Source organism: Brachycentrus maculatus, unplaced genomic scaffold (genome assembly GCF_059751285.1).
Source record: "Brachycentrus maculatus isolate JH-2025_06_01 unplaced genomic scaffold, ASM5975128v1 h1tg000685l, whole genome shotgun sequence".
NCBI classification, from domain to species: Eukaryota; Metazoa; Arthropoda; class Insecta; order Trichoptera; family Brachycentridae; genus Brachycentrus; species Brachycentrus maculatus.
In genome coordinates this window covers 250,260-267,531 of record NW_028281417.1, presented here as the reverse complement: position 1 = coordinate 267,531, position 17,272 = coordinate 250,260, and the positions used below count along the sequence as shown (strand labels likewise).

Below are 17,272 nucleotides of genomic sequence, written 5' to 3'. Positions count from 1 at the left end.
CTTCAAATCGTGTTATCTTTTGCTTCACCCATGAATTCCTTCCTTACCACATAGTTACTTCTAAATCAATTTATGAAATTCCATATTCTTACCCAGACATGCATAATATATCCTTCTTCATCGAGAGGTCAATAAAGTTAAATACAGTGAAACCTCTATCTATCGTTCCTGGAATAATCGTTTTCCCGGATGTGTCGTTTATTTCTTCTATCCCGAATTATTTTCATACTAAAATAGATTGCATCGATCGTTTCTCTATCACCATTTACCGCTTTTATCGTTTGAATTAAGCTGCATATTTGATACATTTTGTCTGTTTTTTTACATTCTTTTCAATTTTTTTTACATTCAACGGCAACGTATGGGATAGAAACTATCGAAAGATTGTGTAACCGATAGCAGGAGAAGTCGATATTGATGAAAAGGAGCCGCTGCCTCTACCTGCATTTCCAGAAGCGTGCACACTCTTTGAAAGAAAACTTTCTACAACGCACATTCAATAACCGATGCTGAAAAAAATACTATTTGCAAAGCCGAAAATATACTATTGACTTACGAAAATAAAACAGTTAAAAAAACTAATTTTGAGTATTTTTTAAAAATTCTATTCAGGTTTTTATTTTTTTTTAAATAAATACATTTGCATCTGAAACATGTATTCTTCTTAGAATTTTAGCCTACGAATGGTTTTGCAGATTGGGAGGACGGTATCTTTACTCCGTCATATCTACTTGCGTATTGACCTCTTAATCCCGCATTCATTGTTTTCCCGCATTCATAGTTTATTTGAATAGGTCCCTTTAAAAACGATAGGTAGAGGTTTCACTGTATTATATTTATTGTTTCGGCATTTACTTTATGGTAGGACATGTTAAAATGATTAACACTTGTTTTTATTAATGACTACTAGTTTCGGAAGCTAAACTTCCATCGTCAGGTCTGAATAATAACTAAAATATAAAATAAATAAAACTGTTCTATAAGGAGAGGGGTAAGTCATTTCTTTTCCATGTTATAATGTATAAATGTAAACGTTGTGTTTCACTCTCTCTCGCTGCTCGCTGATAGTGTGTGAAGGAGATGTGTATTTACCAGTGCTAAATATTTGTTATTTTATTATTATTTTATGTTACAAGACTTTTTGTTTCTTTATTAGTGTATTTTTATATTAGTTACTGTGTTAATCATATGTATTAATCATGTTAAAGGTATTAGCCGTTAATAAAAAAATAAATATGTATTTTTTTCACGACCACAAATTATGTAACAACATTTCAAGTGCGTGAAGAGGTCCGAGGTGATAGTTCAAGGTTGACACAGTCTATTTTCGTCTCATTCAATCACACAAGGAACAACATACAAAGAAAAAATACAACAACAGCAGATAATATTTATTTCAAAGGTAGAATGAATCCATAGTAACAAAAATATAATCAGGAACATTTAAAACAAAAATTCACTAACTAACCATAGGTACCAAATACTTCCTGCAACCTTCTGTACTCCTGGTAGCTTCATGGAGTTTGTATGGAAGTGATGAGTGGAAAATCAGACCGTATGTGTGTTATTGCATTGTATTGAAAGGTTGTATGTATCCCTTCGTAGTACTATAGTCAAAATAATAATTAACTAACTAACTAGCATGGGTACCGAATACCTCCTGCGCCGTTCTGTACTCCTGGTAGCTTCATGCCATCAGTACCTTACATCCATTCATCAAACTAGGTTGATCTGGATGTTGTAGCTAACTGTGACCATCATCGTTGCCTCTTCCACATTTATACATTTTCTCATACATCTCTTAAACCTTTATCCGCACCTCAATGGTGCATAGGGCACTGCATCATATAAACGCAGTGTTATCTCGGTCATTAACGCGTGAAGGAAAGGTGATCAGCTATCTGCTTCAGGTACCAGCCCAGGGTAATATTGAATAAAAATTAGAGTGAAAAAAATCACTTATAAATATATTTATTTAACCCCCCCTCCCTGGGAATCGAACCCGGGACCTTCAGAGCGGTAGTCAAGCGTGCTGACCATTACACTACGGTTGGGGACAATACACGCTGATCATTCCGACTCCTGACCTGACCACTTTCAAGTATTTGAAATACTCAATCATGCCAAGTTTTCCCCGGTCTTCTTCTACTTCTATTACCAAACTACGTTCACCTCTTAAATTTGTTTAACTATCCTTTCTTCACTCATTCGATCCACATGTCCAAACCATCTCAACACACCTTTCTTAATTTAATCGATAATGCTTATTATTTGCATTATTTCCTTATATCACCATTCGAACATCTAAAACACAATGTTTTGCCGCACAATCGTCTGAGAGAATGCATTTCATCCTTCTTTTGCCAACCCCATGCTTCACAACATACATCAGGAAGATGGTAATAAGTATTATTTTTTAAATAATTAAAAAAAAAAATCATTCTTAACACATTGTAGTCGGGCGCTTCGAACAATAGACTGTAGCCTATAGCGGACGTTTTTCGCGATTAGCGCAAAAATATATCGCTTTCTTAAAATTGACACAATTTCTAAACCAAATAATATTTTCCATTGAAATTTTCAAAGAAATCATAAATGACATTTGATCATCAAAAATAAATTATAATCATAATTTTTAATTAAGTATTCCGTATTTCACAATTTTAGAAGCATTGTAAACTCTAAAAAATAGTCTTCCCTTCCGAGGTATCATTCCCTATACAATGCTAATATATTCAAATAATAAAATACCAAACAGTAAACTAAACAGTGCGAGCGGTATGAAAAATAGTCCAATACGTGAAATGACTCAAACTAAACTGGAGATTGTGATCGCATAAAAACTCCAGATTTCTGGCGATGCCTTTACACGCGGTACACTAGCCAATCCGGACAAGGCATCTCAAATAACGTCAACAGACTGTCGCCTCGCACCCAGGTAGCAGATTACCCTTCAACGCGTTTTATTTCACGCTGATAACAAACCCGTATATTGCCGTTTCCCGCCGATAACCGACAGTCCACAAAAACGGCATTTGCCGTGTCCCGCAGTTGACCGACAGTCCGCGAAAAACGGCAAATGCCGTGTCCCGCCGACAATGTGTTAAATATATTAAAATTTGAGATACGATGCCAAGTTTTTTATTGTTGATAGAAAAGGGAAATATTTGTGTTTTTATTATTTATACAAATATTTCAATTTCATACTATTTCTGTGAGCCTTAGCGGCTCATTATTAGAAATAGGTATCAAATTGTGGTAGAGTGGTAGAGAGAAACAACAGGACCACAACCCGACACTTTAAGTCCAATCTCCTGTCAAATGACATTCAAAATATTCATTTAAAAATATACGTAGATACCCCCTCTGCGCTTAGTAAGATAATAAATAAAATAAAAGTTTCAATATTTCACAATTAAAATATATTTAGTACAAAATATAAATAAAATTCAACATTTTTATAAAATAAAACAAACGCATTGTATTCAACCACTTTCGGTACTTTTCTCCGACTTTGTCATCTTCAGAGATGGATATGTACATCCCTGAAGATGACAGGGTAAAAAATAAAAGTGGTCAAGAACAAAGTTTTAGTTTTATTTCATAAAGTTTTATAAAATGTGCCACAAGGTATTTTCAAAAAACTTTTGAGAAATTGTTCAATTTTGTTCCAAGGCTCCCCCGATATCCTTTCTAGATTCCCATTGACTCGTAATAAAAATTCCTGAAATTCCTCCAAGGATTCCAATTCAGACAAATCGCTCTCTCCTTTCAACAACGTCATATATAAAAAAACATGATTTTTCAGGAGATCATTTTTAATGTTTGAAAATATAATAAAATGTATTAAAAATAAATATCAAGCCACTTATTGAACTTTTTACTGTGCAACAGATCTTTTTAGGTAAAACCTGAATGTTTTTTCTCCATTCGAAAAATATTTAGTATGTATAAAAAAATTATTAAACAATACCTTTTATTCAAAATGTAAAAACAACACTTTCTGCCCTGTAGCGGGTAAATATTCAGTTTAAAATATGCCACTTTTGCTGGGTTATAGTACATTTACTGGGCATTCCGAAATCATACAGATTTTTGATTTATGACGTTGTTGAAAGGAGTGAGCGATATGTTCTCAATATCCTTCCTACATACCCAATTACACACTAGAAACGTTAGTAAAATCTATCCAAGATATTTTGTATATTAAAAGCATTGTTAACTTTGTGGTATGGTAATATAACACTCTCCTTATCATTCATCGTTCACTTTGCGTAATACCACTTTAAAGAACACTACTTCGTGACTACCAGTTCGGGAATAATCGTTCCGTAATCAGGTCAAATGTAGATTAAAATGAAATTCTTACTTAAGCATTGTGATTCATTTGTATTTTATTCTCTATGCCAAAATTTGATTTTTGTATAAATGTGTTTTGTATAGTGTAATGGTCAGCATGCTCGCCTACTGTACTGGAGGTCTCGGGTTCGATTCCCAGGAGGGGGTCAAATAAATATAAGTGATTTTTTCACTCTAATATTTATTCAATATTACCCTGGACTGGTGTACCTGAAGCGGAGGGCTGATCACCTTTCCTTTGTGTGTCAACAATCAAGATAACACTGCGTTTATATGATGCAGTGCCCTATGCACCATTGCGGTGCGTATAAGGGTTAAAAGAAAAGATTAATAAATTGTCAGACTGTAAAAATTTAATTTTAATCTACATTTGACGTGATGATGGAATGATTATTCCGAAACCTGTAGTTACGAAGTAGTGTTTTTTTTAAGTGGTATTACACAAAGTGAATGATGAATGATAAGGAGAGTGTTCTATCCAAGATTCAACATTCCAATGAATGTTGTCAATATCCTTTCTAGACTTCCAATGACACCCCAGAAACGTTCCTTACATCCCTCTTATTTCCCCAATTTTGCCGAATGCTCCCGATATGCCCCGAGCTCCCCGTCCGCCGGCCGAATGTCGCAACATCGCGTCTACTTCCTCTTCTTCAGCTGCTTCAGCTTCCTCTTTTCCTCTCGCTTGACTTCCTTGTCCTTGAGAGACTTGTAAAGTTTGTACCCGAAGAATGCTGCAACAAAGAAATGTACGGGTTAGAAAGGAGAAAAATTGACATTTTAAAAATTCAATTTATTTATAATAAACACATTATTTTTTGACATCTCATCAAAGATGAAGAAGAATATGGAAGTCTGGCCATTTACGGGGCTGACGACCGTCATTGGCTGGTTTAAGTGATCGCTTAACACACGTGTAACATTCACCAATTCTACCCATTATTGACAACCACACAACTCAAATTCTTGGAAGTTCTATAACTAACTAACTAACTAACTAACCATCACACCGCTTCCCCGCAGGGGTAGGCAGAGAGAATCGAACGCCACACCACTCTGTCCTTGCAAACATTCTTTGCCTCTTCTACATTCATGCATCTCCTCATACATACCCGACGATTATTACGACTCCTGACCCGGCCGCTTTCAAGTATTTGACATACCTGATTGTGCCAAGTTTTCCTCGGTCGTCCTCTGCTTCTTTTTCCAACTACATTCGCCTCATAAATTTGTTTAACCGTTCTTTCTTCACTCATACGCTCCACATGTCCAAACCATCTCAACACACCTTTCTTAATTTTATCGATAATGCTTATCTCAGCCTTACATTCTTTCCTTATTTCATCATTCGAACATCTATCAAACATCGTTTTGCCACACATTCGTCTGAGGGATCGCATTTCGACTGCATTCAGTCTGCTTTCATCCTTCTTTTTCCAACTCCATGCTTCGCTTCCATACATATGGGTTGGAACCAGAACTCCATTGTGTACTGCCAGTTTAGCTTCCGCTGATAGATTTTTATTTGCTAAAACTGATTTTAGTGCACAATTCACTCTGTTCCCAGCATTCACTCTCCTTTCTATGTCTTTATGAAGTTCTATATATATGAACCAATTTAGAAAACTTGTTCTTGAATCACTAGAACTTCACAAGAGACATCTATTGTTGAGATGTTAAGAAGCTTTTTATCAAGCAGAAACTCTTATATTAGTATGTGAGGTCCGAATCCTGGATTATAATCACACACATGAGAAACGCCAGAAAATACCAAGAATTTGAGTAGTGTGGTTCGAGAAAATGTTCAATTTTATTCTAGGCTACTCCAATATCCTTTTTAGATTCCCATTGACTCGTAATATAAATTCCTGAAATTCCTCCAAGGATTCCAACTCAGACAAATCGATCACTTCTTTCAACAACGTCATTTATCAAAAAACTTGATTTTTCAAGTGATTATTATTAAAGTTTAAAAATATAATATAGTGTATTAAAAATAAATATCAAGCCACAACAAGTTAGGAGTCGTAACAATCGGCGGGTATGTATGAGGAGATGCATAAACGTGGAAGAGGCGAAGAATGTTTGCAAGGACAGAGTGGTGTGGCGCTGTATTCTCTCTGCCTACCCCTGCGGCGAAGCGGCGTGATAGTTAGTTAGTTAGTTAGTTAGTTATAATTATCTTGGCTTGACAACATGATAGAGTGGCTCCATTGCAGCACCGAAATTGCTGTGAGGATTACCGACCTTCAGCGTGGAGTGCCACAATAAAAGACCAAACTAACCAAATATCACAAGGAGGACTATAGCGCAAATTATAATGGTGCCAGCGCTGTACTGCTGCAGCGTCCACGGCAGGCTGTCCGAGGCGCTCGCGGTGAGCTGCTCCACGGTCTTGCTGTTGACGATATCGCTCGTCAGCTTGGCGGCGATGCCCTTGATCTCCTCCATCTTGCTTCCGAGCTGCTCGCGAGCCTTCGAGTCGAACTCAGCCTTCTCGTTGGAGGAGAGCAGGTCGTAGCGGTCGGACATCCCTTGCAGCTGTGCCGTGAGGCTGGAGAGGGTCCCCTCCCCCCCGCTCAGCTGCTTAATCAGCCCCTCCAATGCCTTGAGAGTGGTCGCCGGATCTCCGGACGCCTTCTGCAGAGCCATCTGGCTGGAGATCTCGCGCAGTCTGGCCGCCTCTTGCGTCATTTTGGACACGACGTCCACCAGATGGTCCACGTTTTGGTCGACCTCCATTACGGCGGAAGGTTTTATAATTTTTTTTAAATCACGGCAACTGCTTTTGTACGTCCGAAGGTGTATATATAACTAATGGCCACGTACGATTGATAAAATGAGATATTATTTATCAATTATTGATAAGGATAATAGATTCTTATTAAATATATCAAATAATGATTGATTTATGCGAATATACACACACACACACACACATATATATATCGTAGTCGTACAGGAGAAAGTGACCAACTGACAAAACGTAAAATGTTCAGGAGGGCCATTTAAGTCACTTTTGCTTGGCAACAAAATAAACATCAATGAAGTTAGTAATTTTTACCAAGTCAATATATTATGCTTCCAAGTTTAAAATCCTTTGGGATTTTTTCAGGGCAAAATTAAGCTAGTAAGTTATCAAAAAGTCAATTGATCACATTTTTGTACTTGGTCACTTTGTCCTGTATGACTACGATATATATATATATATATATATATATATATATATATATATATATATATATATATATATATATATATATATATATATATATATATATATATATATATATATATATATATATATATATATATATATATATATATATATATATATATAGTCCACAAACTGTCTCCAGGCTTTTCTGTCGGCTGGCTGCCAGCTCCCTTGCATCCTCCCAAGTCAGATCCGCGTCCCGAAGTTCTGACGAGAACTGCCGACGAATTGTCATCCTGGGCGGCGCGAACCTGATGCCTTGTAAAAGAGGCAAGCTTGATTAAGGCTCTCAGGAGGCATGCGGAGTACATGGCCAAGCCAACTGAATCGCCTTTTCTTGACGACAGTTGACAGTTATATATATAAATATATGATTATATATATATATATATATATATATATATATATATATATATATATATATATATATATATATATATATATATATATAAATATAATCGTCCGCCGTCTACCGTTTTTCACGAGTTACATACGACGTTGGGAAATTCAGACATGGCGTAATTTGATAAGGTGACAAACGTAATATTGTGTTATCTGATTGATTTTAGATTAACATGAGATAAAAACTGTGTGTTGAATTAAATTTTTTATAAAAAAATTAAACTGTTGATAATTCTCATATAAATTTCAAATAATTACATAACAGAGCTTATCAACAATTAAAAGATATCCGACGAAACTATGGATCATTGTCAGATGGGAGGAATATCTAATTGAACATACTCTACCTATAAAGGATTGTATTAGACTCGTGAAGTGTTTATAACTAACTAACTAACCATCACGCCGCTTCTCCGCAGGGGTAGGCAGAGAGAATCGAACGCCACACCACTCTGTCTTTGCAAACATTCTTTGCCTCTTCTACATTCATGCATCTCCTCATACATACCCGACGATTATTACGACTCCTGACCCGGCCGCTTTCAAGTATTTGACATACCTGATTGTGCCAAGTTTTCCTCGGTCGTCCTCCGCTTCTTTTTCCAACTACATTCGCCCCATAAATTTGTTTAACCGTTCTTTCTTCACTCATACGCTCCACATGTCCAAACCATCTCAACACACCTTTCTTAATTTTATCAATAATGCTTATCTCAGCCTTGCATTCTTTCCTTATTTCATCATTCGAACATCTATCAAACATCGTTTTGCCGCACATTCGTCTGAGCGATCGCATTTCGACTGCATTCGGTCTGCTTTCATCCTTCTTTTGCCAACTCCATGCTTCGCTTCCATACATAAGGGTTGGAACCAGAACTCCATTGTGTACTGCCAGTTTAGCTTCCGCTGATAGATTTTTATTTGCTAAAACTGATTTTAGTGCACCATTCACTCTGTTCCCAGCATTCACTCTCCTTTCTATGTCTTTATCAAGTGTTTATAACAGCTGATATAATCAATATTCTCATTCATCATTTTCTTGTGGAAAATTCGCCTTCGTTAATACGTTATTTAAGTAAGTTGGTAATGAATGACGTCACAGAAACGATGGACTTATTTTAATATTGGTAACATTGCTAAATTATTGGCGGCTCTATTCTCTAAGCATTCTCGATAAAATTAAGAAAGGTGTGTTGAGATGGTTTGGACATATAGAACGAATGAGTGAGGAAAGAACGGTATTAATATAACAAATTTATGAGGCGAATGTTAGCGGGAAAAGAAGCAGAGGAAGACCGAGAAAAACATGGCACGATCAGGTATGCCAAATACTTGAAAGTGGTCAGGTTAGGAGTCGTAACAATCGGCGGGTATGTATGAGGAGATGCATGAACGTGGAAGAGGCGAAGAATGTTTGCAAGGACAGAGTGGTGTGGCGCTCTATTCTCTCTGCCTACCCCTGCGGAGAAGCGGTGTGATGGTTAGTTAGTTAGTTTTTTTTCTATTCGTTGATGTCTATGGTCCACCCCCCCTCCCCTCATATCTGGATAACATTAATGGTAGTGTAGTGGTAAACAAACAATCCACACTACTACTATTACAGCTCTATAAACCATAGACAATAAACCATATGACGTCATAAAACGTTCGATGACGGAAATTTGATGACGTATGCGAATGCACGTTTTTCGTTTTATTAAAATATCAAAAGTTTAAACCTTCATATCTCCCTTAGTTCTCTACAGATTTCAATAAGAATGTTACCGATAGTCTTATGGTATTTCATAATAATTTATTAGCTAATAAACCAACATCGTGACAAAAATCTATTGGCTGGGCTATATATATATTTAGTGGAACTTCTATATATAATCACCAGTGTGCCGCGTCACACGCTTTGCGGAACAAAGCTTGATTTGTCGGACTGATTTGTACCACAAAAATCAATCTGTTTAGTGCATGCTACCTTTTTCTGCATTTAAAGATTATTTCTATGTATGTTTTCATTTTATCAGGTGCAAAATATTAGCGCCTCATTGTTTGACAAACCATATCACCTCCCCTCCGGGCGGGGCAACTTTCTTACTTGCGGGGATACATTCAATTAGTGTCTTTGTATACATATTTTTGAAGAAAAAAAACTGATATGCGGATGGATTAAAAAAAAATTAATAACCATCATAACTAGTTAGTTTTATTTATTTGTATATATCACAATTTATACAAATTAAGAAGTTTTTTTTTTTTTTTTTGCTGAGACCCACCAAGCCACCTTGTGTGTCTTGTCGGTGGAGTGCTTTTTTAATACATTTTTTATTGTTTTTAACGATTTTAACCTAATATAGACACAAAAAAGAGAAAAAAATTAGTTAGTTAAAAAAAATAATTAAAAAAATACACAAAGGGCCCATCGGCCGACATTACCAAAGATGGAAGCCACCAGCAAGAGAAACGCGAAGAGAACGAACATCTGCGGCGACCAGAACACCTGCGGGGCGCCCAGGGGGCTGTCGTCCATCAGCGCCGCCCGCAGGTCCTCCTTCTCCGCGTCGGAGAGCCCCATCGTGTCCAGCATCCCGAGCAGCTCGTCGCGCGACGGCATCTTGAAGGGCTTCTGGTCCGCGGAGGGGTCAAACGAGGGATCGATCGTCCCCTCACCAACCTCCGATACCATGTCTTGTTCGGACATTGTGCACTGATTTTAAGATGGCGAAATGTCTCCGTTGCGAGGGCTGATCTTTAACCTTTCCGTTTGCGTCTAGTGCGTGATAAAATTAGTCTTCTCTCTGCACCCGATGGTGCATAGCGCACTGCGTCGAATTCATTGTTATCTTCATCGTTATTTACGTGGTTCAGGTACTAAGTCCAGTGTGACAATGATTAAAGAAAACACTTGTTTTTATACCGCTTGAGTTTTATTAAAGTCAACTAGTTTCGGAAGCTAAACTTCCATCGCCAGGTCTGAATAATAACTAAAATATAAAATTTAAAATTGTTCTTTAAATAAGGAGAGGGGAAAGTTAGGGGGAGGGGGTTAGTCAAGGGGCGGAGTTTGAAAACAAAGGAAAAATGGAAAGCAAAGGTGAAGAATTTTGAAAAAATATATTATTTAATAAATTATTATTAGAATTTAGTTTTTTTTATTTATTAACCATATCCGCTCCCTAGGTGGAGCATATGGAGTCCACAAACTGTCTCCAGGCTTTTCTGTCGGCAGCCAGCTCCCTTGCATCCTCCCAAGTCAGATCCGCGTCCCGAAGTTCTGACGAGAACTGCCGACGAATTGTCAGCAGTGGTCGTCCTGGGCGGCGCGAATCTGATGCCTTGTAAAAGAGGCAAGCTTGATGGCGGCTCTCGGGAGGCATGCGGAGTACATGGCCAAGCCAACTGAATGGAATTTCTAAATTTTCTAAATAATTCATAATTTGGCCTTTATGTGGTGTACAAACACTTTAATCATTGCAACATGTCTTACCACAAAGTTAATGCCGAAACAATAAATAAAAAGTCCAGTGTGATTTTAAACTAACTAACCAGATCGGATTTATACTCGGTGAAAACCAAATGCCGCCTATACAATGCCTGCATTGCTCCTGTTCTCTTATACGGCTGTGAAACATGGCACCTTACAAGGGCCCAGAGCAGCCGTGTACTAAGCTTTGAGAATAGGTGTTTGCGGAGAATCTTAGGCGTGCGGTGGTTTGACTTTGTGAGGAATGAAGAGATTAGGCGTAGGACGCAGCAAATCTTGGTCACAACTGTTGTCAAGAAAAGGCGATTGATTGCATAAAAAATTGAGAATCCGGTTTTCAGGCGTTTACCAGTATGTAAAATAATCAGTAATGTAAAATAATTCATGTTTGGATATTGCATCAAATAAAAGGTTCTGTGTTAAATAAAAACTTTCTAAATCCAATCATAGATGGCTATTGTGAACTCAATCACGCAACATCGTGTGATTGATCATATATACGTATGATTTCCAAAAATTGGAGTAGTGTGGCTGTCAATCGTGGATAGAATGGTGAAAGATACACATATTATAAAGTGACGAGTCAAACCAGCCTATGACAGGTCGTAAGCCCTGCAAATACCCAGACTTCCATATTCTTCATCATCTATATTGAGACAACCGTCTAATTTATTCAATATCACCCTGAACTGGTCACATTCCTCCGCGCATTCAACGATCAAGATATCACTGCCTGTATACGATGCAGTGCCCTATGCACCGTCGGGTGCGGGTTAGAAGGAGAAGATGTCACTTTACGAATTACAATATGATTGGCATTTGTAACTTACGAAGAACTACCGTTACACTTGCAAGTTAAACTTCAAATGTGAGATTACGAAGGAAAAAAATTAGGTAATATTTTTATCAGTGCTCTTATTATTTACACTTAAAAAACCAGTCACGTTTTTTAATTTTTTTATTCTGTACAATTCTATGTTGAATCTAACTTCTTCCTCTGCTTCTATTTTATGTTTTATTTTTATTTTACAAGAGAAATATTTGTGTTTTTATTATTTGTCCGCCTCTGTAGTGTAGGTCAGCACGCTCGGCTACCGTTCCCGAGGTCCCGGGTTCGATTCCCAGGGGGGTCAAATAAATATACGTGATTTTTTCACTCTAATATTTATTCAATATTACCCTGGACTGGTACCTGAAGCGGAGGGCTGATCACCTTTCCTTCGTGTGTAAACGATCAAGATAACACTGTGTTTATATGACGCAGTGCCCTATGCACCATTGGGGTGCGGATAAGGGTTTTATTTATATATATTTATTATTTACACAAATATTTCGATTTCATACTATTTCTGTGAGCCTAAGCGGCTCATTATTAGAAATAGGTATCAAATTGTGGTAGAGTGGGTTCGAACCGAGAAACTCCGACTTCTGAGTCCGCGACACTAACCACGGGACTACAACCCGACACTTACCGACAACATTCACTTTATTTAAATTAATCTACTAAATTGTATTTTACTGTTAACTCTTACCACTCTGTAGGCCAGACATTCTGGCCCGTATGATTCTAGTAGGCAGCTCCGTGGGCCACAATGTCTGGCCCGGCGCAGGTATAACTTTGATCACTGATTTCTTTATCACCCAAGTATATTCTACCAACAAATATTTCAGATAAATACAGTTCATCTTAATTCACATGGTCATACGAATTGCCAGACAGAGTGTCCCAAAGTTAGGGAATTAAAGTATCATTTATTGATTTGGCGTTTAATTTGTAGAACTCCATTTTAATTTATGTATTAATTTCAAATCAAACACAGATTTTTTGAGTCTACTAAGTTGTATTTTATTAACAAAAACAGATAAAAAAAACTATATTGTGTCAATTGTTTCGCCTTGTTAGGGCATTATCCAACGAATGCGAAGATCAAATGGACTACGGTCCTTATGTAGCTATACAATTCTAAGTGACAGTTTTAACACGTGCAGCAATAATTTATGGTAAACAATTGTCACAATATATTTTTTTTAAATATTGTTTTGGCATTTACTTTGTGGTAAGACATGTTACAATGATTAAAGAAAACACTTGTTTTTTACCACTTGAGTTTTATTATAGACTACATGTTTCAGAAGTTAAACTTCCATCATTCAGGTCTGTATAATAACAGACACAGACTGTTATTATACAGACCTGAATGATGGAAGTTTAACTTCTGAAACATGTAGTCATTAATTAAACTCAAGTGGTAAAAAACAAGTGTTTTCTTTAATCATTGTTATATAATTTTTTTATGTGTTTTTGTTAATAAAATACAACTTAGTAGACTCAAAAAATCTGTGTTTGATTTTAAATTAATACATCAACTATTTTATTTATTGTTTCGGCATTAACTTTGTGGTAACACATGTTACAATGATTAAAGAAAACACTTCGTTTTTTACCACTCGAGTTTTATTATAGACTACATGTTTCAGAAGTTAAACTTCCATCATTCAGGTCTGTATAGCAACTAAAATATAAAATTGTTCTATAAATAAGGAGGGGAAAGTAAGGGGAAGGGGTTAGTCAAGGGACGGAGTTTGAAAACAAAGGAAAAATGGAAAGCAATGGTGAAGAATTAAATTAAATCAATTTATTATTTTTTTTTAATGAATTTTTTTTAAATTCTTCACCATTGCTTTCTATTTTTCCTTTGTTTTCAAACTCCGTCCCTTGACTAACCCCTTCCCCTAACTTTCCCCTCCTTATTTATAGAACAATTTTATATTTTATATTTTATATTTTAGTTGCTATACAGACCTGAATGATGGAAGTTTAACTTCTGAAACATGTAGTCTATAATAAAACTCAAGTGGTAAAAAACGAAGTGTTTTCTTTAATCATTAATACATAAACTAATTTTTTTATTTTAATGTAAGAAAAACGTCGCGTTTTTTTGATCAGAGTAGCTGATCAGTTGTAAGAGTGGAAAGGTTTAAAGAACACATAAAATCTTTTTTTTTATGTGTTTTTTTTAGTAGACATCAAAAAATCAAATTTGTATGTGAGACCGGTTTTTAAAGAGTTAAGTCTAGATAATTTTCATGTTGTGTTTGTATTGGGAGATAAGGAGGAGCGTGCCACGTGTTCCCCAATGACTGCAAACGTGTCACAACACAGCACGACGCGATACACGTATGTCATTCCAACGACAACGCCGGTCAATCCGAGGTGGTGCTGTGAAGGAGCAAGTCTCTGCTGATTGCCAATTATTTATTATGAAACTTAAATATGATATTTATATGATGAAAATACGTAATAAAATCCTACTTTCATTGCATTTTATTATGTATTGCAAAATTTATGTAGAAAATATTTATATTTAAAGTACTTATTTTAGTAAATTTACTAAGTGTCAAAAGCCTGCGTACTCGGAGGACATGTCGCTCACTCCTTTCAAGAACGTCATAAATCAAAAATTGTCAATTTTCAGTTGTGCATGTTTTCGGAATGCCCAGAAAATGTACTATATCCCAGCAAAAGAGGCATATTTTTAACATAATATTTACCCGCTACAGGGCAAAAAGTGTTGTTTTTGCAATTTGAAGAAAAGGTATTGTTTAAGTATTTTTTAAAATATACTAAATATTTTTCAAATGGAGAAAAAACCTTCAGTTTTTACCTAAAAAGATCTGTTGCACAGTAAAAACTTCGATAAGTGGCTTGATATTTATTTTCAATACATTGTATTATATTTTCAAGCTTTAAAAACATTCTCCTGAAAAATCAAGTTTTTTGATTTATGACGTTCTTGAAAGGAGTGAGCGATGTATGACTAGATGTAGGGATGTGAAGGAGGTGAGGAGTGTATGTCAGGACAGAAGAGTGTGGCGTTCCATCCTCTCTGCCATACCCCTGCGGAGAAACGACGTGATGGTAGTAGTAGTAGTAGTACTAAATATAACTCTGACAGCGAAAGCTAAACTGGCAGTTTGCAATGGAGACTTCCAACAGATAGATTGTTTCCCATTCCTATATACAGGAGCAACCTGCCGATGGTTATGCCTGTAGGAAGATATGCTGAACAATACCTGTTCCATGTGCCTGAGGGGGTATTCCCATGAGGGATTCTTCTACATCTTTAAGTCTTCTTCCTTACTTTTAATATATACGCCTTGAATATTGTTTATTACGCATATTTAATCTTTTTTGGTGAATAAAATTTAATAATGTGTGGAAAAAATACTTAAAAACCTCTACCTTGGGGGACAAACATGAAGAAAACTGAATACATTGTGACCACATATGACTAAAATTATATAGTGTCCAAAATTGATATTAAAATAACAACTTTTGTGTCAACAAAAAACAAAAAAATACAGAATTTGCGACCAAAAATTACTTAAAACCGTAACATACGACACTAAAAATAAATGGTGTATTTTTTAAAATTTAAAATATCAAGTTTTAGCATCTAAAATGACTAAATGACTCTAAAATTCGTGTATAAACTATTAATTTCAAAATTTTTTCACAAAATTATGTCCAAAAATCACGAAAAATCACAAATTTTATGCAAAAAAATCACATATTCAATATTCTACCTAAGAGACAATTTAAGACTCGATGTATTTTTTGTATTTTTTTTTAATTCAAACACAGATTTTTTGAGTATACTTAGTTGTATTTTATTAAAAACACAAAAATGAATATTGTGACAATTGTTTCGCCCAGTTATGGCATTTACAAACGTTGATGTATTTCGTTATATGCTGTTTGTTTTACTGGTAAATTACATTTCGTGGGGTGGATACACATATCGTGAGTGATAAAAACACCAAAACATCGACACATTGTGTCAAAAAAACGTAAAAATTTGTCAACATATTGTTGGAAAAAATTCACATTAATCTCTGGCAAATCGCGCGTTTGAGGTCGGAAAAAATGGCTGCAAGAAAAAAAAACAAATGACAAATGTTAGATGAATGCCTCACCTGATAGTCCGATGACGATGATGCCAGGAATGATGAAGACGGAGTTGGAGAAGCCGTGTTCGAAGAGCCCGTCGTCGGGGGCGCTCCCGAGGTCCACCATGTCGAGACTGGGTCTTCTATTATTATCAACTATCGACTATTGTCAATTGATAGTCTAAACAGAGATATTATCAGTTAGTGGTAAAGGTCATTGTTTGTTTATTAGCTGCGAACCGACCGACACATTTCACCGGCCGCTTGGAGCTCTGAATAAATTGATAAATACACATACAGATGAAATGCCGAACGTGCTGTAGTGTAAACATTATAAGGTCTGTTCGTGGTTGACAACATATTCATCGCATTCTGCACATGACGTCATAATTGGATATAATAAAATGACAACTATGAAATTCTTTCTACATGAAATTTATTTGACCAGCAACCGGGTTTCGTCATAACCAACATCATCAGACTGGTGAAGTCGGCTACGACGAAACCCGGTTGCTGGTCAATAAAATTAATGTGGAAAAAATTACACAGTTGTTATTTTATTATATAAAATGCAGTTCCACTAAGAAATCAGTACAAAGCTAAAATCTAATAATTGGATAGTTTTTTTTTACCTTGTCTTCTTTTTCTTCCAATCTCCATCCCAACTCTTTGTAGACTGTTGGGGTCAGCTCTCCTCGTCCTCAGGTTGTATGTCCTTCTGTCATAGACAACGTCACTTAGGCCATGCCTTCAGCATCCATGAATTTATTGGTCTCCGTCTTTCAAAGAAGATCCATTACAATTGCTTGTTTCACAACATGTTCAGGGTCTCTTTGTATTGTATAAACACTTTATTTTAAGTCTTGGCGATG

At 36.2% G+C, this 17,272-nt stretch overlaps 1 protein-coding gene across 2 annotated transcripts; it reads right to left on the bottom strand.

Annotated features, from left to right (window-relative positions):
• Positions 1 to 3,399: 3,399 nt before the first annotated feature.
• On the bottom strand, positions 3,400 to 16,711 carry LOC148300618 (uncharacterized). 2 transcript variants are annotated; one of them, XM_088274538.1, is made up of 3 exons: positions 12,281 to 12,326; positions 10,403 to 10,736; positions 3,400 to 5,093 (listed from the first exon to the last, which is right to left on the bottom strand). In XM_088274538.1, exons 2-3 carry the CDS (start codon positions 10,665 to 10,667, stop codon positions 4,999 to 5,001), a joined length of 360 nt encoding a protein of 119 aa, XP_088130664.1. In that variant the 5' UTR covers positions 10,668 to 10,736; positions 12,281 to 12,326; the 3' UTR covers positions 3,400 to 4,998. The 2 variants fall into 2 exon arrangements, with proteins under 2 accessions (XP_088130664.1, XP_088130665.1); XM_088274539.1 differs by lacking the exons at positions 10,403 to 10,736; positions 12,281 to 12,326 and adding an exon at positions 16,428 to 16,711.
• Between the last annotated feature and the right edge of the window lie 561 nt (positions 16,712 to 17,272).

What these genes read in the sequence shown, in the direction of transcription:
- LOC148300618 (XM_088274538.1), bottom strand. Translation starts at nt 10,667, where the DNA reads ATGTCCGAACAAGACATGGTATCGGAGGTTGGTGAGGGGACGATCGAT. An exon ending in GCTGGTGGCTTCCATCTTTG is followed by an intron (nt 5,094 to 10,402) that starts GTAATGTCGGCC and finishes TCTTTGTTGCAG; the next exon opens with CATTCTTCGGGTACAAACTT.